Genomic DNA, 23490 nt, shown 5'->3' with positions numbered 1-23490 from the left:
TTAAAAGAAAGTTAATCATGTCTTATGAACATGTCTTTCTGACCATTTCAATCAAGAATGTGAAATAAGATCCAAGCCCTACCTAATATACATAGCCCTGCTGTTACATCAAAAGCTTTTCTACAATACATACACAATCTGTCCATCTCATTTACATTGCAGAACGTGAAGGCCTAGTGCAACCAATGAAGCATATTTGCTTTTGCCAAGTGAATTTACAAAACTCAGTTGCCCCAAACAAAGTGAAATATATTCCTACTAGCAACTGAATTGATCACATCTTTACTCTGCCTCCTGAGCATCTCCTCTTGCGCACTTGTGTCTCCCTCCTAATCAAAAACAGGTAGTTAAAGCCAATGTGAGTAGAAGAATAAGGGGGAAGTTACCAAATAAATCGTTCTGTTTGGTGACACCAGTCCTTGATCAACCCTAGATAATAAAAACTAATCGTGAAAAGAAATATGATTAAATAAATTAAACAAACAATTAGTTAGAACTGCTAGAACCAACCACACGAGGAAGGAACATTTTCTTTCAACCAATTAGAGGAGTAGAATGTCACCAATCAGACAGTTGGGGGTGCAGTTGGGGGTCACTAAAGCAGGGTCATCAAAATAACTAGACATGGTAATATCCTTCCACAAATTTTGATGAGCTGACCACTTCTCAAAATCAAACCAGCCTACTTGCACTTAACAACCGAGGCTTTTACACTTCATTTCTATTTTAATAGAGTGGTGGGGTTTTACAGTTCATTTCAACAACAGAACTCACAAGAAGAGAGTAGGCATGGGCAAGAGATAGAAGTGTTGGGTACAAATCCAAAACAGCAATTGCAGCCTCCTCTGTAACCTGTGGGACCTGCATTCAAAAGTAAAGGATATAACAGAATTATTCACCTGATTGTGACAGAAAAATCCTGTTGTTCATTTAAATTCAAGCCATATAGAAATATATACTCAGAGTTAACTTGTAGATGAACGAACCCAGTTCCACAACAGGTGTAAACCACATTCACATTTTCTCATGATTCTTGTATTGCTAAAAACTCATGACAAACTTAGGTTCCAATAAGACAAGAACCCATCCAGAACTAGAAAGATCAAAATTTAAGAAATAGAAAGATCAAAATTTAAGGCCAATTTCCCGTCTCTAAGTACAAGTGCACAATTTTTCTGCAGTCAATATGTTTCTACAAGTGCACAAAAGCAGTTAGTATGTTTCAATAAGTTCGCAAAAGCATTAGATTGCACAGCCAGAAAGCCATAGGATTCGCGTTCAGTAAAATCAATAAGAACAGTATTGAAATTGTGTTATACAAGTAAAGGGTTAAGGGTCATTGCTCATCAACATGGAAATTAGAGCCAGTTTGGTATTTCCTTCCCACAAAACAATTTATACCTGCATGAGCTGAATGGCAAATACATCGCTGACTGTCATTTTATCCAGGTCTTGGCACATTTTGATAAATTCATCAAAAGGAGGACACACTCCAGTGCCTTTAGAGCGGTCCTCGGGCACCACTGCTTTATAGTATTGAGATATTGCTTGGGTAAGATAACCATACTTCTTCAGAGTATCAGCCAAACCACTTGTTCTCTGCACATCAAATCCCTCCAAAATCTCTGTTGTAAAACAACTGCAAAGCACAGGATTAAAAGGTTGACAGGTTGGTTATGATGTTTTGATTTGAAACTGGTAAGAACTAATCTGGCTCTTAGAAATACTTCTAGAAAAATGCTTACGCTGTTTTGATGCTCTCGGCAGCTTCACAAGAATTTGGGTCACCCTCCACCAGATATATTAGCTTCTTGAGTCCACATCTCTTAAAATATGCAATTTAACACCCAAAAACGTCAGGATGAAATAAAATCAATGACAAACATAACAGAAGATGAGTTGGAACAATACGTTCACACCCTTTCGATAACTCTAACATTTTGAACAGAAAATATAACCGGATTTTATCCTTCAATATCTCTTGAATTCTCTCAAATATAGACAAAATATGCACAAAGAGTCTCAAATAGAACTGATTGTTTATTTAATATACTAACCCTTACAATTTCTTTATCCTGATAACTTTTTCATATACTTGAACAAGCCTTTTCTACACACACACATATATATGTACGTGCATGAATTCCCAGAAATACAATATAATGAAAATTAAAAGCATATTAGATATGTTAGATAAACTACAATCAAATTAATCAATATTCTTTTCCCTCCAGTCAGATTGCAGAGAGTGACCCATACAACCGACACTTAATTCAAATTTTAATTGATAATGGAATGCATTTAGATAAATGATAAGAAGATGATTAAATATTGTATCCATATAATATTCTGGTCCAAATTTCAAACATCTTGGAAAAAGCCTAAATAATATGATTTTCTCCCACTGTTGGGGAAAAATAAAATGCTCAAGTACATAGGCACCACAAATGCTGATGAAACCGATAGTTAAATTAACAATTCAAAGTAACTCTTACATTAAAAAAATAGGAAATCAGGATAACACTCTTGTGCTTTATGTGATTTTGACATTAAGACCCCGGTTTCCAATTTGATAAATGCAAGACCCAATTTTGGGTTACCGAAAATGCGAGACCTTCATTCACTTTTCCATCAAATAGCTAACATAAATAACATGAAAATACAATTATGTCCCTCAGAAATTAAAAAAAAAAAAAAAAAAAAAAAAAAGCGAGAGAGAGAGAACCACACCTCCATGGAGGTCGATCCCAATGGCCTAAAAGGCCATGGAGGACCAACCTCCCAGGCCTCCACAACAATGGTTAGGCATGACCTAACCATGACCATGGCAGCGCATGACCCAGCTACAACCGTGGCTGGGTAATAGCCCGATCCACAACCATATAGGTTGGGAGTCCATGACCATGGAGGCACCCAACCACAGCCCTGGAGGTCAATCCTCCATGGCCATGGAGGTTGACCTCCATGTCACCCAGCTCACAGCCTCCATGGAGGACCTCCACAAGGTTGGTCCTCCATGGACATGAAGGTTGACCTTCATGTCACCTTTGCTCAGGGCCTCCTTGAAGAACCACCATATTACCCAGCTCAAAGCCTCCATGGGAAGACCTCCACAGCCATGGAGGTTGGTCCCCATGGCACCCAACCCACAGCCTCCATGAAGGACCTCCACAGTGGAGGTCCTTCATAAAGGCTGTGGGCAAGGTGACAATGATCTCTTTTTTTTTCTTGTCTTTTTTGTTTTAATTTTTTAATCCAAAGGGGCATAATAGTGTTTCTAAGCCATTTCTATTATCTATTTGACAGAAAAGTAGATAGATGTCTAGCATCTACATCGAGTCCAAACTTGAGCCTCAAATTTCTCAAATTGAAAACTAGGATTTAAAATGTCAAAATCACATAAAGCACAAGGGGGTCATATACTGATTTCCCCAAAACAATTGCGGACGAGATTAACACTATTGTAGCCAACTCAGAGACATCCTCTATACTAAACGATACACACTAAACTAGAAAAAAAAAATCTTAATTTTCACGTTACTTCATAAAGGAACTTCAAATGCTTGTCTCAAAAATGCCCACAACAGCAATATTGTGTGACCTTTAAAATCGAGTGTCATATATGAATAACACTCACAGGCATGAATATACATATATACATTTAACATTTAACACCAAAACCAATACTAAGAATGAGAATTAGTACCAAGAGCCTCAATTTTTGATCCCTGTAGCGATTATCCCTGATGGAAAAGCGTAAGTCATCAACATTCTTCCTCTCAACGATAAAATCAAGTACATATTCACTGTCAACATATTTATGGTGAGCTATCCAGATTGCGTCTCCAACTGGTAACCGTCTAACCTGCAGAAGATTCAATATGTGTATCACTGTTACTATCAACTAGAACAAAAGATACCTGTTGAACTCAGAAGAAAATGTTTTACAAAACTCACAATAAAGAAAAGGCATGGGCTAAGAATTAGTAACTATAAATGTAATACAAGCATATGATAACATAGAAATCTACATGTGCATGTGCAGATATTCATGGGCGATTGTGGGTTTTGTACAAATATACTTACATATGTCTATGCAGATTTGTGTGTGTGTGCGTGTATATATATATATGAATAATAATTTATTAGAAGAAGAGGAAGACTCACGTACGTGAAAAGTATACAAGAGAAGCAACCACCCTACAGGGGTCGAAAATCTAAAAGATTAGAAGAAGCAAAATTAGGAATGAAAGTTACAACTCAATCTAAGAGGGCACTCAAAAAGGAGGATTTTAGATTAAGCACACTTGACTTGCGGTCCTCAAAAAGACGAGGATTTATTTTTCTCCCAATGCACCACATAAGTAAGGTAGGGATGACTTTCCATATAGCCTCTTTGGAATGCCCCCATCCTTGTGTCCTCCAACACTGAAGTAGCTCTACAATATTGCTAGGCATCCGCATGACCCACGAGCCTCCGAATAAAATAAGAACCAAATGCCATATCTCACTAGTAAACTCGCAATGAATGAGGAGGTGGTTTATGGTTTCCTCACTCTTCTTGCAGAGGCAACACCAATTGACAAGGGTAAGCCCCCGCTTCTTAAGGTTATAAATCGTAAGAATTTTATCCAAAGCCGCAATCCAAGTAAAAAAAGCGATACGAGGTGGAACCTTCACCATCCAAATGCTCTTCCAAGAATTTATAATAACCTATACCAAGCTATGCTGCTAAGTCACACGCATAGTGCTACATTCTTGGAAAACTCTCAGATAGGAAGGGTACAGAAATCCTGAAATGCGAGGTCATAGATTTAGGGGGAAACCTGAAAGATATATTCCAATTTGAACCCTTTCTAAAAAGTAATAGTTATCAAGCCCTATACTCTTAGTAATTTATAGTAACCACTTCTTTCACACCATTTTGATTCAGGAATGACCTCCGAACCAGGAAGTTTCAAGCCATAACAAGAATAAATGCTCAAAACCCATCTAATGACTACAGTATTATGTAAAAGTTCAAACTAAGAAGCTAATCTGCATGCAAAAGTCAAAGGATAATTACACAGACCAGTACTAAGCTATTAAATCAAGAAATCACTCCTTATAAGTGTTACATCTAGAATCACTGGCCATTTTAAATGAATTTTTTTTATGAAGTCGATATGACACAGCAAAATGTATCAAACAATAAAATACTAATCAAAAGGAAATATAAATGTATTTTTTATGAATTAAAAGGTAATATACATGTATTATATGCAGAGATATGTGAATGTGCGTATATAAGATGTATGTATGTATATCAGTTCACTGACAGGTGACAGGTTTTTAACAGCGGTGCCCATCATATAAATCCAACAATGACAAAGGAAACAGCAACAGTACCCATCAATATACAAGAAAGCATTGTGAACTCATAGATAGAGGAATCAAGAGAACTCACCTGTATTTTGATTTTGAATTGACTACAAATATTCTCAATAATTCTCCTAGACCGCGAACTAAAGACCACAAAATATAACAACTTTATCAGAATTATTATAAACACTAGTAAAGACAATACACTAAGAATAAAAGAGCATCAATAGCACAATAAATTACAAAACTAGCAACAAGCTATTAAAGAGCATCAATAGCACAATTGAGCATCATAGCTAAGAAAAAAAGCATATAAATAAAAATATGAAAACATTTATGTTCAATAGTAAAACATGGAACTACAAGATACTGAATTTTGATAATTGTGTTGCCGATAATCATAATAATATAACTTGGCACAAAAAACAGCTATAGTGCCGGTAAAAGTTTTAAAATTCAATCAAATTGGAGTTACTCTATGCTAAATATAATGCATATTACACTCAATTTTAGTGATGACAAAAGAAAAACTAACAAATAGTAAATATAAAACAGTCATAGCAGAAAATTAAATTTCTCAACAAGAAAAGTAGTAAAATCTGCAAAAACCATATAAACACATATCATCATCTGCATACAAGCAAACATCAGTCATCTTATGTCTAAAAAATTTTAAAAAAAAAATCCCTAAATAATATTTAATGCGTAAAACAAAGCATAATGAGTTTCAAACAGCACAACAAATTTTCCTGAAGCAAGAAGTTCACCAACCCATGAGTGGCAAACTGCTCTCGATCATCCAATATCAAGATCACTTCATATGCATCCTCAAATTTCTCCCCAAAGCTCAGAGGTGGCACACTTAAAACATTCATGTTTGCTTCCGTGCCATCTATCCTTGACTTTTGCACAGGATGATCCTAAGAAATTCAACAGGATAATGAAGCATTGAATTATTAATAACTTGCACAATCTTTAAGTAAATAAACTGTGTTCAACAATAATGAAAAAGGAAAATTTTGGATCTCGGCAAACCGTTTCAGATGGCACACTACTTTCTACACATGTGGCTTGCATATATAAACAGAGCTCATCACCATGTGTCTAACCATACCTCATTTCAAGATGTAACTTCAAATAGATAGGATGGGAAATTTTTATTTTGCAATACAATTTAAGGGGTAATTCCTATCAAGAAATGATCAAATATATTCCAAATGGTAGATTCAAAAAGATTAAAACCGAAATATCACCACAGTCAAGCATTGACGTCTCATAATTCATAAGTAGGTCCAAACTAAAGAGGTTCCTCAAGTACTTAAATTCTTTTAGTAGTCTTCCACTGCTTGCTATGTGCAATAAATCCAGATATATTATTTGAGAATCCATCATAACTATGTGAGGCACACACGTAAGAAGTTTGCAAAAGAAGTATTGGATTCTCACACATACAAATGCTGAGCAAGCTCTTAAGGTAAAAGAGTTTGGTGCAGTACTAGGAGCATAGAACTCTGGCATGTGTCCACCAACATGAGAATAATCGGTCAGTCTACTCTCGCTTCCAACATCTCCTTTACCTGGGCATTTATTTTTTTTATAAGTACCTGGGCATTTATATAAGACTTAAATTAAAATATAATGGCCAGTATCATCTGTTAACATATTAACTTAAGTTTATTATGTAAATATTTCTAGTTTTCATGTTTTCCTTGATTTTTTTTTTTTAACTTCTAGTTACGTTTTTCTCTTGTATGCTTCTTGTGTACATAGGTTGCGAATTTGCGCTTTTTTAATATATTTGTGATTACTTATAAAAAAAAATTTAAAAAAAAAAACATAAGTTTATTACCATTTGGATTGGTGTAAGTATCTGATATTGCATGACAATCCTCTCTTACAGCTTTGAACTCAGAATGCAAACCATAAATTTGATCCTCTCGAAGACGACACAAAACTGCTGGCCAAAGTGATGAGATCTCTTTTTTCTGAGAACTCTCTGAAACTTCAGCAAAAGCAGCAAGAACTTGTTCCTTAGAGTATCCCATGCCCATAAACTACAGCAACATACATTTGAAAAAGATAAACAAAATAATAATATATATATATATGAAGCAAGTCAAAATTATTAGTGATGTTACCACAAAGAGGAATAAATGTGAACTTCCATATTATTCCATAAACATCTAGTCCGCTGTTATGTTAAAAATGAAAAGGATAAAATAATGGACAAGGAGAACAAGAACAAGAAGAAAGTAACATATTGAAGTAGGTGTTTGTCTTTGCAAAAATGTATAGACAATAAGAGGATTATAATCCAAATAACTGGACGGAAAATTTTACATAATTTTTAAGAAGCAATTTCAACATGTACCCTCTCAAGTGATTCAAATGGAACATCAATTGATTTCTTCCGCCTACTCAAACCCATTGATGTGGATGTCATTTCTTTACCCATGCCAAGGCAAGCAAAATCCAGAGCTGCCGTACCATTCGCAACCTTATCAGGAAAGCCTTCTGCATTAGCCAAGCTCTCTGCTGGATCACCCAAACCAGATCTCATGAGACATTCACGTGCTACTTCCTTACCTTCATGGGTTAGCATGTACCTGTAAAATAACAAAGGTTATCGATGCCTGCATGTCAACTCTTTGGGTTGCCATTTTAGATTACGCCAGTAAGTGCACATATTGAAGCCCTAGAAGTTTTTTTTTCGCGGGGGGAATTAATTTAAGAAGCCATGTCATTTTACCAAAAAGCTACAAAAAGAACAAAGAATATATTTATCCTTTTATTAGAATAACTCAGTAGCAAGCTTTACAATGTCAATGATGAAATAAGGTTTGAAACAACCCTTTTTATAAGCTACAAATTCTAAACTAGACAGAAATTCCAAAGTTGCAGGAAGAGAGTAAAAGGAAATTAAAAAATAAAAACAAAAAAAAAAATCCTAAAGTTTCTAGGAAAACCCAAAATATATAGAAGTTTTAGAGTTGATAGGAAACCCCAAAAAAGGAAATAAAACAAAACAAAGGAAACAAAAAGAAAACTCCAACCATCAATTGAATTTAAGGCATATCCCTACTACATTACTACGAAAGAAATAACAGAGGTGAAAGCCATTGCATAAGACAGGTGCCATTCATCATTAGAAAAAAAAAATATATATCCAAATGCAGAATCTAAAGAAAGATACACTTGTTGAAAAGCAAATAGGAAATGTGCAAATGATAGTCTTACTTTGCAGGGCAACTAGACTTCACAACTAATCCCTTGGTTATCAATGTCTTCATGCAGTTCCATCCACTATACCAATCCTTTGGAGAACTACCAAATTGACCTTGTTTTCCTTTTCCCTTTTCTGGCCTAAGAACAAGACCAGTCTCAAAAACATCAATTGCACTATCTGAAACCACTAAAAATAACTGGGAAAGAAAGTCAGAAAACAGATCAAATGAATTAACATACGCAATGGGAACCCGAGAAAGCCCACTTGCTTCAGCTGCATCAATGAGCTCCTGCTTACGCATAAATTCATTCCCATTTCCAGTGCCCCTAACAAAGAAGTATACAATATAACTCACGGTTCAGTAAAAGTTTGAGAAACGAAACAAAATATTATCCAGTTTACCTGTAAAGGGCAATCAACAAGGCATATGCCACAGAATTCTTTTGCGGTACATAGTGTTTGATTCCTTTCTTTTTGTTACCTAAATGTTGATAATAGTTCACACTGAATTTATCAATGAACTTTTCCATGAATACCAATATAAAAATAAAAATGCCAAAATCCCAAGCATTAGCAAAAGTACCTTCTTTTGTCAAGTCTTCTGGTTCAGAGCTGCCTGAACCGGTCTCAAAAAACCCTTGCATAAGTCTCAGAATCCATTTTCCCACACCCCTATAACACAATTTTTAGTCATTTCACGGAAAAACGAATAAATAAAATAACATGGTATTAACTGAAATATACCGTAGGAGGCTTTTGAAACATTAATTTGTTCTTTGGTTGAACAAATTTTTTTTAAAAAAAAAAAAAAAAATCAAACTGCTGCTACACAAATACTTCTACTGGGTTCTCTTAAGTGTAGGTATTTATTTCTATTTTTTTTTTCAAAAAATTCCAAGAAAATAATTTCTCGCTTTACCATTTCCTAGGTATTTTCAGCAACATAAGTGAAAGAAATTTCAGAATTATTACCACAGAGAAACTTTATACAGTAAATTCAATCCCTTTGGCTTATTTTCTTTTCAATTGCTTATGAATCCAATAGCGTCATTCAGATCACAATCAAAGTTTAAATCTTTGCCCGGAAGAATTTTCTACTGGAACAAATAAAGCCTAGTGGCATGAAGTTTTAAGTTCTACTCAATAAACATAACCCAATTCAAGAAAAAAGAAAACCCAGTACATAATTTCTTACGAACACGCAAAAGAAAACCAAAAAAAAAAAAATTGAATTTCCTCTGCTGGATATTGAGCATTCATAAACCAAACACAGCCTTATCAAACTTGTTCCCAATTGTCAATTTACCCAAAAATATATATAAAGAGAGAAACTGAATCCAAAGCGCAAAACTTTCCCAGAAAATGCACACAGGATTAGCATCTTTCCCAGGAAATTGAATTCCTACGAACACTGAAAAAAAAAAAAAAAAAGAGCGAAAAACATGAATTCCCGTTGCTGGGTGTTGAGCATTCACAAACAAAGACAGCCTTATCAAACTATCCCCCAAAACCCCAGAAAGAGAGAGAGAAACTGAACCCAAAGAGCAAAACTTTCCCATTCACGCACAGACGATCAGAATTTTTTCCCGGGAAATTGAGCTTCTTCTGTTTTCAGGGAAACAAACAGAAAATAACACTTTACTTGATATGTGAGAGGTCTTTGAGGGTTCTGATTGGGTTTGCGGAGTTGCAGATGTTGGAGTAAGCCTTCGAGAGAGTGAAATCGACGTTCTCGGAGATCCCTTTGGGCTTCTCGGCCAATTCCTGCCTCTTGCTCCGCATGTACAACACGAGCGCCTCATTCTCTGGGCAAACCACCACCACCGAGCTCCTCTGATTGTCCATTTTGGGTTTGGATTGATTGATTGATTGATTGGTTAGTTGTTAGGGTTTTTGTTGAAGAAGCGACATTGAAGAATGTGAAAAAGAAGGCGAGTAAAATGGCGCTCTGGCCTGCTGGGTATCTTTTTAAAATTGTGAGCAAGCGTTGTCGTTTGGCTCGGCCAGCCTATACGCATTGTCGTTTGGACGAACCGATTCATGCTCTTTTGCAATTCGTCCGTTCCACATAATAACTTTCACATAAGTTCAAAGAGTGAAATATCTCATTAGGGCCTTAAGAAAATTAATTGTGTTGACTTTTTTACATGTAAATTTTTTTGTCAAATTTTCCTAAACAAAGTTTTAATGTTGGTGTATTGGAGAAAAAATTGATATTTCGCAGTCAATAAATAATAAATCATTTTTACACTTCATTAAGAAAATATTAGGTGTTCTTTTAGTATTATTTTGGTGTCCTTCTAACTGTGATGTGTCTTTTAAAATACCAATGGATTAAAAGTCAATAATGATAATCTCAAATTCAACGATAATTTTAAAAGTCATATTATAGTTGGGAAAACATCAGAATAACACCTAGTATTCCCCATTAACTAATAATGACCAATAAAAAAAAGCACATAAATATATAAACTTATAAATTATATACTGTCAAGTGTCATGTTAAGAGAACCGTTGAATTAGGATCTCTTTCATTTTTAAAGAAATAATAGATTTTTAAATTACGCAATTTTGGCTTTTTAAGCATCAAAACTATTGAAAATGTCACCTATTAAAAATGTAGTAAATTACAATTGAAATTTGAGTATATTTTTATAAGGTCCTTGCTTTCTATGTTTTAAAAAAAGCTTTCAATAAAAAAATTATCTTTTAATTTTGTAAGAAAAAAACGTTTCCACAAAAGTAAAGCAAAAACGTTTTGAGAGGAAAACTCCTTTTGGTAAACTTCGATAACATGCAATCTTTTTAGTAGTTAACATTTTTCAGCATATAGCCTACTAAATGACACGCCACAAAGGCAATCCTTCAAACAGGTTTAAGGCAGAAACACAACTATACAGTACTTGTGGTAGCAAGTCCCCCGGCTCTGAGCAAAGGGTGCTCCAAGCTCAAAAAAGAGACCAACCCACAAGACTCAAACACCCAATCAGCTAGAAAATCAAGAGTGCAATCAACCAGCCCAGGTGAGGTCTTTAGACTCTTGAAGCTTCGATCTTCACAATGTCTTCCAACATAGCCAGAACTCCCAAATCCTCTTCCCACCACAGAGCATCAAATGTGACTTCTGTGACAATCACTGCAACCGTCGTTCATCTCCTTCAATGAAGCAACCAATCAGATTCACGAGCCAATGAATCAGGCAAGAGAAGAGCAGCAAATCTCAGTTTTGCTCATCATCCCCAAAATACACCCATATGAAATTCAGGAATTGTAAAAATGCCAAACAGTAATTAGCAGAGTATAAATTAGAGAAGTAGACATGAGCCAGGAAAACTAAATGAAAATATTCCTTTTATAATTTCCCAAGCAAGAAATAAAACAAAGAAAGAAATTGTAGAAAAAAAGAAAAAGAAAAAGCCGTAATATTACACTAATTAAGCGAACTAGGAATATTATTACAATTCAGAAATCCTCATCCAACTTGAACACGTGGGTGTCGGCATTGCCGTTGATGCTGGACATCACGGAGGCCTTCTGGTACTCTCCGACCCTCTTCTCGAAGAAATTAGTCTTCCCCTGCAACGAGATCAACTCCATCCAATCAAACGGGTTCTGAACATTGTACACCTTCCCGTACCCTAGCGAGCCCAGGAGCCTATCAGCTACAAACTGGATGTACAGGCTCATTAGGTCCCCGTTCATCCCCACTAACGCGCACGGCAGAGCGTCGCATACGAACTCCCTCTCGATCTCCACTGCGTCGCACACGATGGCCTTCACGCGCTCCTCGCTTAGTTTCTTCCTTAGAAGCGAGTAGAGCAGGCACGCGAAGTCGCAGTGGAGGCCCTCGTCTCGCGAAATCAGCTCGTTGGAGAACGTCAGGCCGGGCATTAACCCGCGCTTTTTGAGCCAAAATATCGAGCAGAAACTCCCGGAGAAGAAGATCCCCTCGACGCACGCGAAGGCAACGATCCGCTCCGCAAAGGACTCGGAGCCATCGATCCAACGGAGGGCCCACTGGGCCTTCTTGGCCACGCAAGGGATGGTCTCGATCGCGTGGAACAGGCGGTCCTTCTCGACCGAATCCTTGATGTAGGTCTCCAGCAAGAGGCTGTACATCTCGGAGTGGATGTTCTCAATGGCGATCTGGAAGCCATAGAAGGCGCGTGCCTCGGCGACCTGGACCTCCTTCATGAAGCGTCCGCCGAGATTCTCCAAAACGATGCCGTCGGAGGCGGCGAAGAAGGCGAGCACGTGGGTGATGAAGTGGCGCTCGTCAGGGGTTAGGGCTTCCCAGTGGCGTTGGTCCTGGGAGAGGTCGACCTCCTCAGCTGTCCAGAAGGAGGCCTCCGCCTTCTTGTACATTTCCCAGATCTCCGGGTACTGGATCGGGAACATACAGAACCGGTCCGGGTTCGGAGCGAGCAATGGCTCTTCGGGAATGGCCGGCATTTTCGTTGACTTTTGTGATTGGAAAGCGAGAAATTTAGGATTAGGGTTTTGAATTCTGGATATGGTTGCAGAAGAATTGGAGGAAATGGTTGGATTTATATAGGGAGAGATGGGGATTTGAAACAGAGAGAGAGCGGGGAATTTGAAATTTTTTGTGCGAGGGAGAGAAGCTTGCGCGAGACTGAACTGGTGGGGAGGGTATTTTAGGGATTTTGTAGTTTTCGTGTGTGAGAGAGAATGAACCGGCCCAGGGGGGGTAGTTTGGGGATTACGAAGCCAAATTGGGATGCTTCAATTTCAAATCTTTCTCTTACGAACGTAGACTTGGATTTGGTTTTAATTACATATGGAAAAAGTGCATTTGGTGAGTAAATCTGATTGAGTGGGAAGGGTTTATTGGGAAGTTTGAGGAGCGTTTATGGCAAGGGTAATTTAGCGAAGCTTGAGAGGGAAGCTTTGCATTGGTGGCGGGAATTTCTTTTAGGCGCTATTTTTTGAACTTCCACTCAATTTACTAGGAAAACAACCGCATCATGTTTTCACCTTGGCTCCTTAATAATGTGTGCCGGGTCTAAAGTTAGGTCCTTAAATTGACTTAAATGGACCCCCCCTCCCCAAAAAAAATAATGGCCTCTGTACAGACTGTACTCACTATTCATATGTAAGATATTTCTATTTTTTCGTTTGGTATATTAAGAATATGTTTTAGTTTGTGTTTGAGAGGTTTAAAAGTGCGTTTAACATTTAAAAAGTTTGTCTTAAAAAAAAATACTCATTTAATAAAAAAATTTGAAAGCGCTTTTAAGGGTCCAAAAGGCTAAAAAATTGCCAAAACGTACTTTTGACAAAAGTTTAAGAGCATGTTTGAAATTGAGTTTGAGAAATAGACCTTTTAAGTAAAAAAAAACGTTTTTGGCTAAAAGCTTCATTTTTAAGTTTTTGTCAAATATGCGTTTTAGCTATTTTTTATGGTTTTTTAGACCCTTAAACGCGCTTTTAATTTTTTTTACTAAACGAGTACTTTTTTATTCAAACGGATTTTTTAAGTGTTAAATGCACTTTTAGACATCTCAAACTCAATCCCAAACAAGTCCTAAAAATAAAGCTTTTGGCAAAAAGTGTTTTTTAATTTAAAAACTCAGTTTTTCAAACGCAATCCTAAACAAAACCTAAATTAATGTATTTGTCTTTAAAAAATATGATTATTATTATTATTATTATATATTAAAATCATATGCGATAATCACATACTCTAAAAATAAAGATTATTTCGAGAGACTAAATTTTTTAAAAATATCTATATATATTCTTACCTAATTTTTTTTTAAAAAAAAAAAAAAATTATCTAAAGTTCTTTTAAAAAAAAAACAAAAACTAACTTTTATTAGGGATAAACATAAATTTCCTCCAAACCGGTATGGAGGAAATATCATCAAATCTATGTAAAATAGTGTCAAGTGTCTATAAAGATTTAAAAGACACATTAAATTTTTAACCTCATTAATAGCAGTTTACATATTTAGACTAAATTTAATGTGCATTTTAAATGTTTATAGACACTTGGTACTATTTTACATGGGTTGAAAAATATTTCCTCCATACTGGTTTGGAGGAAATTTCTGTCCATTAGGGATTGTGATGAGGGTATCATATGAAACTTATTATGCAATCAATATACATATTATTTAAACTTAGGGATAAATGCAAAATTGGTCCATGTGGTTGGCCTAATTTACAAATCACTCCATGTGATTTAAAAAATAATTTATAGATCCCTAGAGTAGGCCAAAATAACATTTTACTCTCTAAACTCATTTTCCGTTACATGACTTAACGGAAACCGTTACATTGACACATCACACCCAATAAAAATAAGATACGTTTTATTTTTTATTTATACTTTTAAAAAATGACAAATAAGCTTTTTTACGTCATTTTGAGGCTCCAACACACACTCCGCGTCAAATTAAATAAATATAATCCATCTATCTCTATCATGCATCTTCATCCTTATGTCCCACAGTGCGTCGATAATCTTCCTCACTAATTCACTTTCCCGAGTTGAAATCGCTGCAAGAGAACTGCCGGAAACATCACAATGGTAAGCCGCCTCACTTTCGAGCTTTTTTACTTTCGGTTTTAAGATTTTGGGCATCTTTGATCTTTGGGTTACTCTGAGATTTGAGCATTTGCGTTTTTTGGCAATGTTTTCTACATAAACAATCTCTCCCTCCGTGTGTTTGGTTTTTTTGTTTTTGTTCTATGGCAAGTGCATTTTGGTTTGTGTTAAATAGATATTGGGAAGATGGTGGCTTTTAAAAGCAAACCGTAGGTTCATCTTTTAAAAAGTGATCTCTTTTTTGAGATATGCTTTTAACTCATAGATCGAAGATGCCTAAAATCTTAACAGCGAAAGTAAAAAAGCTCCAAAGGATGGTGGTTTACTGTCGTGACGTTTTCGGCAATTCTCTGATGGCGATTTCAATCGTATTACGAAACCCAACAGCTCACCTGAAGATGAGTGCAAAAATCATTGGGGAAGATGAAGACAACAACAAGAATCATTGGGGAAGATGAAGACGACAACGGCATATGAGATATAGAGAGATTAGGTTTATTTAATTTGACGTGGAGTGTGTAGTGGAGCCTCAAAATGACGCGAAAAAGCTTATTTGTCATTTTTTAAAAACATAAATAAAAAAGAACACATGTTTTATTTTTATTGGGTGTGATATGACAATGTAACGGTTTCCGTTAAGTTATTTAACGGAAAATGAATTCAGAGAGTAAAATGTTATTTTGACCTATCCTAGAAACCAAAATGAATTCAGAGAGTAAAATGTTATTTTGACCTATCCTAGAAACCTATAAATTATTTTTTAAACTACAGGGAATGATTTGTAAATTAGGCCAACTACATAAACCAATTTCGCATTTATTCCTTAGACTTATAACTCTTTTACAATTTATATTGATACATATTAATAAATTGTAAAAAAACATTATTCGCGTGGCATTACAGCCATTACTCATTAAACAAATATATCATCAAGACTGTAATTGGGTAAAAAAAAAATATGATAAAATATTTGTGCGTATGCGGTAAGCACGATGCACACACACATTCACACACCCGTATCATATGCCATACATTCACTTGCGTGTGTTGGTCCTGTTGGAGCACATATTAATGTCTAGTGGCACGTGCTCTGCGTCTGTGCAATATGAATAGAGGGAATGAAATTGTAACGTCATTGAAAAAAAAATTATATAAAAATGAGCACTAGCAAATAGGGGTGGGTAGATTGACCGTTTATCGTCTACTGAGTGCCAACGAATCATCACAAACCAACAATTGTGTTTTTAAAAAATAACGATTTTAAAAACGAAGAAAAATCTACATTTTCAAATCGCAGATAATGATGTGCTTTTATATATATATATATATATATATATTAAAACAAAAATACTAAAAAATAATTCAACACAAAATACTGCTAAAATTTTTTTAAAAATAAATCTTATATTTATATCATTTCAAACTATTTTTTCAAAATAATAATAATAATAATCTCCAAAAAATATCCTCTCGCTTATTTATTTTATGGGTACTATATATCAATTGTCCCTCATTCGGACCCATGGTTAACAAGTATAATTGGTTCGACATTAGAAATTTTGTCGTTTTTTACTTACTCTCCTTTTATGAGTATTTTGCCGGCCCTTTTTCTATGGGTGTCAAAAATTACTGGGGAACCAAAACCGGAACCGGGAAACTGGGAAACCAGAGAGCCGGTTCTGGTTTCGGTTGCAAAAAAATAAAAAACCGGCGACCTCGGTTCCGGTCACGATTTTGGGCACCCGGTAAAAATTGGGAAACCGAAACCGGGTGCATTTATATATAATAATATTTTTTTAATATATATACACAAAAGAGCCAATGCCTCTATAACAATGATTTTTCTTTGATAGCGCTAAATTATTATTTTGCCTTTTGGTATTAAGCTCACCTAATTTAATTATTAAGGAAATAATGAATTTGATTTGAGGTTATTTTTTCTTTTAATACGCAAAGGTAAGGAAATAATGAATTTGAATTAGTTTGACTGGGTTTTTGGGTATTTCACCTCACTTACTTTTTGTATGATGGTGTAGATTTACAGTTAGGCCTTATTATTTCTCTGTCATAGTTAAATTAAGAGGGTTATTTGTGTCTTCTCATCATTTATATTTTCCTTCTTTCTTTCTTTTTTTCTTCCTCTTCACCCTCCGAGAGTCTCCTCTCTCTCCTCATTTTTTCTTTTTCCATTTTCTTCTCTTCTCCCTCTTCTTTTCATTTTTTGAAATGAAACCTTATGATTTTTTCATGAGGTTTCAATTCAAGAAACAATTTTTCATAAGGTTTCACAAAAAAAAAAAAAAAACAACAACAACAACAACAATTTTGACAAAAAAGGGGTTACCAAACCGGGTAAAAACCGGAACCGGCCGGTAACCGGGACCTAGTTCTCGATTCCGGTTTCCCAAATCCAAGAACAGGGGTACCCCGGTTTTGGTCCCTGTTTTGGCAAAAAACCGGAAAATCGGATCAGGTTAACACTCCTACCTTTTTGGGTTGCCCCTTATTCTTGTAAGGAGTTAGCATTAAGAGCCAGTTTGTGATTGTGTTTGAGAAATAAAGTTTTTAAGTCAAAATGAACTTTTGGGCAAAAGTTTCATTTTTAAGCTTTTGTCAAAGTGTTTTTTGGCCATTTTTAGGTTTTTTGGACCCTTAAAAGCGCTTTTAATTTTTTTTACCAAATGAGTACTTTTTCAAACGAGCTTTTTGAGTGTTAAAAATATTTTTAAGCCTCTCAAACGCAATCCCAAATAGGCCCTAAGTTTGAGTTGGTCACTTGGTACCTAGCGCTTCCAGTTTGTAGTTTGGCCTTGACTCTTGAGCTCTTGTCTCTTATCTTTGGTGTGGCTTAAGTGAGACAATATTTACAAACTACTTTTTAATCGTTGGTTAGTTGAAAGTGTTACCTTTTGGATGCATGGTCTCTTACAACAATGCAGTGGTGGAGTATATGTAGCGCCCTCGATTTTAAAAGTCTTATTTTAAAGATATTAATTTGATGCTAGGATTATATTAATATTCATATTAGGCAATGATATTAATTCTTGAGGAATTTATGATATTGTATGAGTGGTAATTAGAGATTGGTAGTTGTATAATAGCAAATGGAATGTGGAATAGTATTTGGAATGTAGAATAGTATAGGGTAGGTAGAATATTATTTGGTAGGTGAAATAGTAAATGGAGAGTAGAATTGTAAATGAAAGGCGAAATAGTATTTGGTTTTTTTCCTATAAATAGAGTTTCTCCCTTCACAAATTTCATCATTCCTCTCCCTTCTCTTCCACATATTCTTCCTTCTTCCGCTTTCTACTCGTTCTTTCTTCTTTCTGAGAGTGTTTACACAGAGCAGAGAGAGAAAGAGCGAGACAAAGCGCTACAAGAAAGAAAGAACATGAGAGAGAGAGAGAGAGAGAGAGCTAGCAGAGAGATGGAGAGAGGCAGAGTTAGAGGGAGAGGCAGTGAGACGAAGATAATTCAGAGAAAGATGGAGACAGAGAATCAGAGATTGAGAGGGAGTTTTTTGAGATAGTGAGAGATATTGAAAGAAAGAGACTGTGCGAAGCAGAATGAGTTTCAACAAGTAATTACTTTTGATTATTCATTCATGTAATCCACTGTAAGTATTTTTACTTACTAAGATTGATATTGATATTCAATAATACAGATCTTTATAGTTTTATTAAATGTCTGGTTTTTTGATATAATTGTTTCAACAATGATTTATATTATCGTGAATGAATTGACTCATTACTTTACAGTTTTTGTAGTGCTTGCAGGAATTGAAAGTTAAGGTAATTATGCAGTTGTGATCAGAGCTTCATATTTGAGATGTACAAAGATTCTAAGTTGGTGAAGTTTGTCTAGAGTTTATACTGTCAGATGGATTTGTATAAATGCCTTGTTTGGAATAATTGTGGGTATTTTGTATAAAGAAAAGTATTTTTAAGAGTATTGTTTTGTATTGATAAATTTCAAATTTTTCGTTGTGTAAGATTATTTCGGCTTAACACTTGATTTATTTACAAGATAAAAGAAGAGAAAGGGATGTTACAAAATAGTATCAAAGCATTGCCCAGCCTGAGATGATAGGAGCGTGCACAAGCCTATGAGGGCCGCTAGTGGACATATGTTGGTGATGCCAAAAGTGGGTTATATTATAAGGGTGTCAATCAAGACACGATGAAATGTATAAGGGTCAAAAGTTAAGGGCCGAGAATAAAGAAATTCCCTGAGGATTGCCAATGGTGACACTGGTGCCCAAGAAAAGTGCTTGTGGCGTCTCACATCGCCTGAGTATGGAACATGTTATGGTATTTATTCTATGAACGGATTGAATTTTAAAATTATACAGTAACTTGGATAAGTTATGGTTTAAGTGTGATTTGTTTTAAATTGGGTCGCTCAATTTGAAGATAAGTGATACATTGCAATTTTAATTTCAAGGACGAAATTCTAATAAGGAGGGAAGATTGTAGCGCCCCAGATTTTAAAAGTCTTATTTTAGAGATATTAATTTGATGCTAGAATTATATTAATATTCATATTAGGCAATGATATTAATTCTTGAGGAATTTATGATATTGTATGAATGGTAATTGGAGATTGGTAGTTGTACAATAGCAAATGGAAGGTGGAATAATATTTGGAATGTAGAATAGTAAATGGAAGGTAGAATAGTAAATGATAGATATAATAGTATTTGGTAGGTGAAATAGTAAATGGAGGGTAGAATTGTAAATGAAAGGTGGAATAGTATTTGATTTTTTTCCTATAAATAGAGCTTCCCCCTTCACAAATTTCACTACTCCTCTCCCTTTTCTTCCACATATTCTTCCTTCTTCCGCTTTCTACTCGGTCTTTCTTCTTTCTGAGAGTGTTTACAAGGAGCAGAGAGAAAAATGGCGAGACAAAGCGCTGCAAGAAAGAAAGAACACGAGAGAGAGAGAGAGAGAGAGAGAGAGAGAGAGAGCTAGCAGAGAGATGGTGATAGGCAGAGTTAGAGGGAGAGGCAATGAGACAGATAATTCAGAGAAAAATGGAGACAGAGAATCAGAGATTGAGAGTGAGTTTTTGGAGACAGTGAGAGATATTGAAAGAAAGAGACTGTGCAAAACAGAATGGGTTTCAACAAGTAATTACCTTTGATGATCTATTCATGTAATCCACTGTAAGTATTCTTACTTACTGAGAATGATATTGATATTCAATAATACAGATCTTTGTAGTTTTATTAAATGTCTGGCCTTTTGATATAATTGTTTCAACAATTATTTATATTATCATGAATTAATTGACTCATTACTTTACAGTTTTTTAGTGCTTGTAGGAATGGAAAGTCAAGGTAATTATTCAGTTGTGATTAGAGCTTCATATTTGAAATGTACAGAGATTCTAAGTTTGTGAAGTTTGTCTAGAGTTTATACAGTCAGATAGATTTGTATAAATGCCTTGTTTGGCATAATTGTGGGTATTTTGTATAAAGAAAACTATTTTTAAGAGTATTATTTTGTATTGATAAATTTCAGATTTTCAGCTGTATAAGATTATTTCAGCATAACACTCGATTTATTTACAAGATAAAAGAAGGAAAATATCGGGATGTTACAGTATAACAACATGTTAAAGGCGGCACTAAGACAAACCAGGGAAGCTCTCCCAAACGCTTCCCTCATATATGTTGACACTCATATTCTGTACAGCTAGAGCTTTTCCGCCATCCCACATCTCATGGTACGTACGATCAACGCCCAAGGTTTCGTATTTGAAAAATGCTACAAACACTCTACTCTCACATTTTTCAAGTATGCGCTCTTTGACTTGATGGTGAAAATTATTGTTTGATTCAAAATTTAATAGTGTTCTTACCATTTAATTAAATGTGTCGGATTATGATTGATCTATATAGTCTTATACCCGTACTTTGATACGACCTAAACCCGACACACGAAACGAAGAACTACCCCTACTACCAACCCATGTGACCTTAATATTAGTAAAATAAGCAATGTGATTGTATATGTTTCATTTGCTTTTGTAAAATGCTTTGAATTGATTTGAGCATCCAACTTTCTTTTGTTTTGGAGCAGGGCTTCAATATGGTACAAAAGCATGTTGTGGATATATATATATATATATATAGTTGTATGAATATTCAGGTTTTGTAGCCTTTTTTTTTTTTTTTATAAGGCTGGGGAAAGAAAAAAGTTGGAATGCAATTTCATTTGGACCACATGTACTTTTTTTTTTGTGTTCCCACCATTGGAAACGTATCATTCTTATAGACTGGATTGAAAGAACTTCCTTTAACTCAGTTTGGAGAAAAACTCTGTCCCTGTTTTTATATTCGCGTTTCTTTTTAGAAAAATGTTTGGCTTCATTAGAAAGTTCACCTTTTGGCCATTTTAATCCTAGGTGACACGACTCATTTTAAAATTAATAAATTTTAATAGGTCATGTCACAATAAAAAATGAAAATTGGTCGTGCCGCCTAGAATTAATATGACTAAAAGATGAAATTCAAGCATTTGCCATTCATTTATGGGCTTTGGCGCATTGCACGCCCAATAATTTGTTTGTACTCGAGGGCATCCCGCAGCCCAAGGAAATGAAGTAAAGTTCAACTAGATCTGTTGATTTTCTTTTAATTCGGTTTATAAAAATAAAATGTGTTTTTTGTGCACATCAAATTTACAATTTTTTTTTTTTTTTTTTTATATACCAAAAATAATGTTGAAACACACCTACCAAAATAACAGCAATAATTACGTGTAGAGAGTAATTCCAAATTTCAGATTCGAACAACACATAATTAATTCACCATGGTCCTAGTGAATGCATTTCAAGGTCCTACAACTTGGGTTGGTTTAACTATTCAAGGTATAAAGAAAGAAATATTTAAAAAAATTAAAAACCGTTCTTTGCACTTTTCGCTTTTATTTATTTATTTATTTATTTTGTCGGCTCTTATTTATTTATTTATTTATTTTTGTCCAGACTTCAAACGAGATGTAGAATTCATCTCTACTGCGAGACATTCAGTTTCAACAAATGACATATTTTGTGTTGTGCTACATATAATTGAGAAATGTTAGGTGTTCTTCTAGTGTTTTATTGGTGTCCTCTCATATGTGGCTTTTAAAATCACTAATAGATTAAAAGTCGGAAAAATTACACTTTAGCCCCTCAAAGTTTAGGGCGATTTTCAATTCGACCACCAATGTTTCAATTTTTGCAATGCACCCCCCCTCCCCCAAACTTGCAAATTTTTTTCAATTCGACCAATGTCATCCCAAAATTCTCATATTGCCCACAATTTATTTATTTAAAAATAAATAAAAAAAAAATTGAGGGTGCAAAAATGGCCAGATGGCCAAAGAGCCACCCCGAATATTTTTTTTTTTATAAAAAATAAAAAAATAAATTAGGGGCAATATGGGAATTTTGGGATGACATTGGTCGAATTAAAAAAAAAAATTGCAAGTTTGGGAGGGTGCATTGCAAAAATTAAAACATTGGAGGTCGAATTGAAAATCGCTCCAAACTTTGGAGGGTAAAGTGTATTTTTTCCTTAAAAGTCAATAATGATAATTTCAAATTCAACGATAATTTTAAAAGTCACATCATAGTTAGGAGGACACTAGGAGAACACTAGAAGAACACATTTTTTTAGATAGAATTTAATTTGCGCAAAAACAAAATTTACTTTATTTTAAACATTATTTTAGCGAGATTTTAAGTTTATGCAAAAGTATAAGCTTAGTTACTATTTTAAGGGTACCATTAATGTGACTTTTTATTTTTCTCTTTTTTCCTCTAAAGTCTCAAATATTGAAATTCAATTCTTAGTATTTTTTTTTTTATTACAAAATCTTAATTTTACAATTACTATTTAGATCCTTATTTCATTTGAGCCCTAAGTAATTCCTAATTTGTCTAGGCATTGAGCCGCCCTGATAGTCAACACATTGAAGGCACACATGATTAGTATCAATTTTTCATGTTTCATAAAAGCATGGCCAATAATGAAGAGGATATACGCATATATAGCGAGAAATACACTGCAAAATTCTTATAAAATATTCACCACCATAGGCAATATTAGGCAGCAAAATATTTAATTAAAATTTGTGGAGAATTACAAAGATAGGGTTCGAACTCAAGATCTATGCTCTGATATCACGTTAAATTATATTTTTATTTTTCAAAAAACTAAACGTATAGCAAAAAATTAATCGTTAAATTAATATTATAACATGGATAACGCTACTCTTCACACTCATTTCACACTTGTTAACGTAGCATTTTTTAAGTGGGTTTTTATGTCAGCTAG

General features: G+C 34.8%; 2 protein-coding genes across 6 annotated transcripts; both read right to left on the bottom strand.

Moving 5' to 3' along the window:
• Positions 1–18: 18 nt before the first annotated feature.
• MUS81 (Restriction endonuclease, type II-like superfamily protein) lies at positions 19–10503 on the bottom strand. 5 transcript variants are annotated; one of them, XM_059605979.2, is made up of 15 exons: positions 10230–10503; positions 9171–9259; positions 8990–9068; positions 8827–8913; positions 8599–8724; positions 7733–7967; positions 7211–7415; positions 6808–6965; positions 6133–6281; positions 5447–5504; positions 3707–3865; positions 1746–1825; positions 1402–1639; positions 775–861; positions 19–329 (listed from the first exon to the last, which is right to left on the bottom strand). In XM_059605979.2, the coding sequence occupies exons 1-15, from the start codon at positions 10430–10432 to the stop codon at positions 225–227; spliced, it is 2058 nt and encodes a 685-aa protein (XP_059461962.2). In that variant the 5' UTR covers positions 10433–10503; the 3' UTR covers positions 19–224. The 5 variants fall into 5 exon arrangements, with proteins under 5 accessions (XP_059461962.2, XP_059461969.2, XP_059461973.2 ...); XM_059605986.2 differs by having other exon boundaries at positions 6814–6965; XM_059605990.2 differs by having other exon boundaries at positions 6808–6938.
• Positions 10504–11921: 1418 nt separating this feature from the next.
• LOC132190994 (ribonucleoside-diphosphate reductase small chain-like) lies at positions 11922–13193 on the bottom strand. Its single transcript, XM_059606019.2, has one exon. It carries the CDS (start codon positions 13037–13039, stop codon positions 12050–12052), a length of 990 nt encoding a protein of 329 aa, XP_059462002.2. The 5' UTR covers positions 13040–13193; the 3' UTR covers positions 11922–12049.
• Between the last annotated feature and the right edge of the window lie 10297 nt (positions 13194–23490).

Source organism: Corylus avellana, chromosome 2 (genome assembly GCF_965113065.1).
Source record: "Corylus avellana chromosome 2, dhCorAvel1.hap1.2, whole genome shotgun sequence".
NCBI classification, from domain to species: Eukaryota; Viridiplantae; Streptophyta; class Magnoliopsida; order Fagales; family Betulaceae; genus Corylus; species Corylus avellana.
Note: the sequence above shows the minus strand (reverse complement) of the source record. Positions and strands in the feature narration are given on the sequence as shown.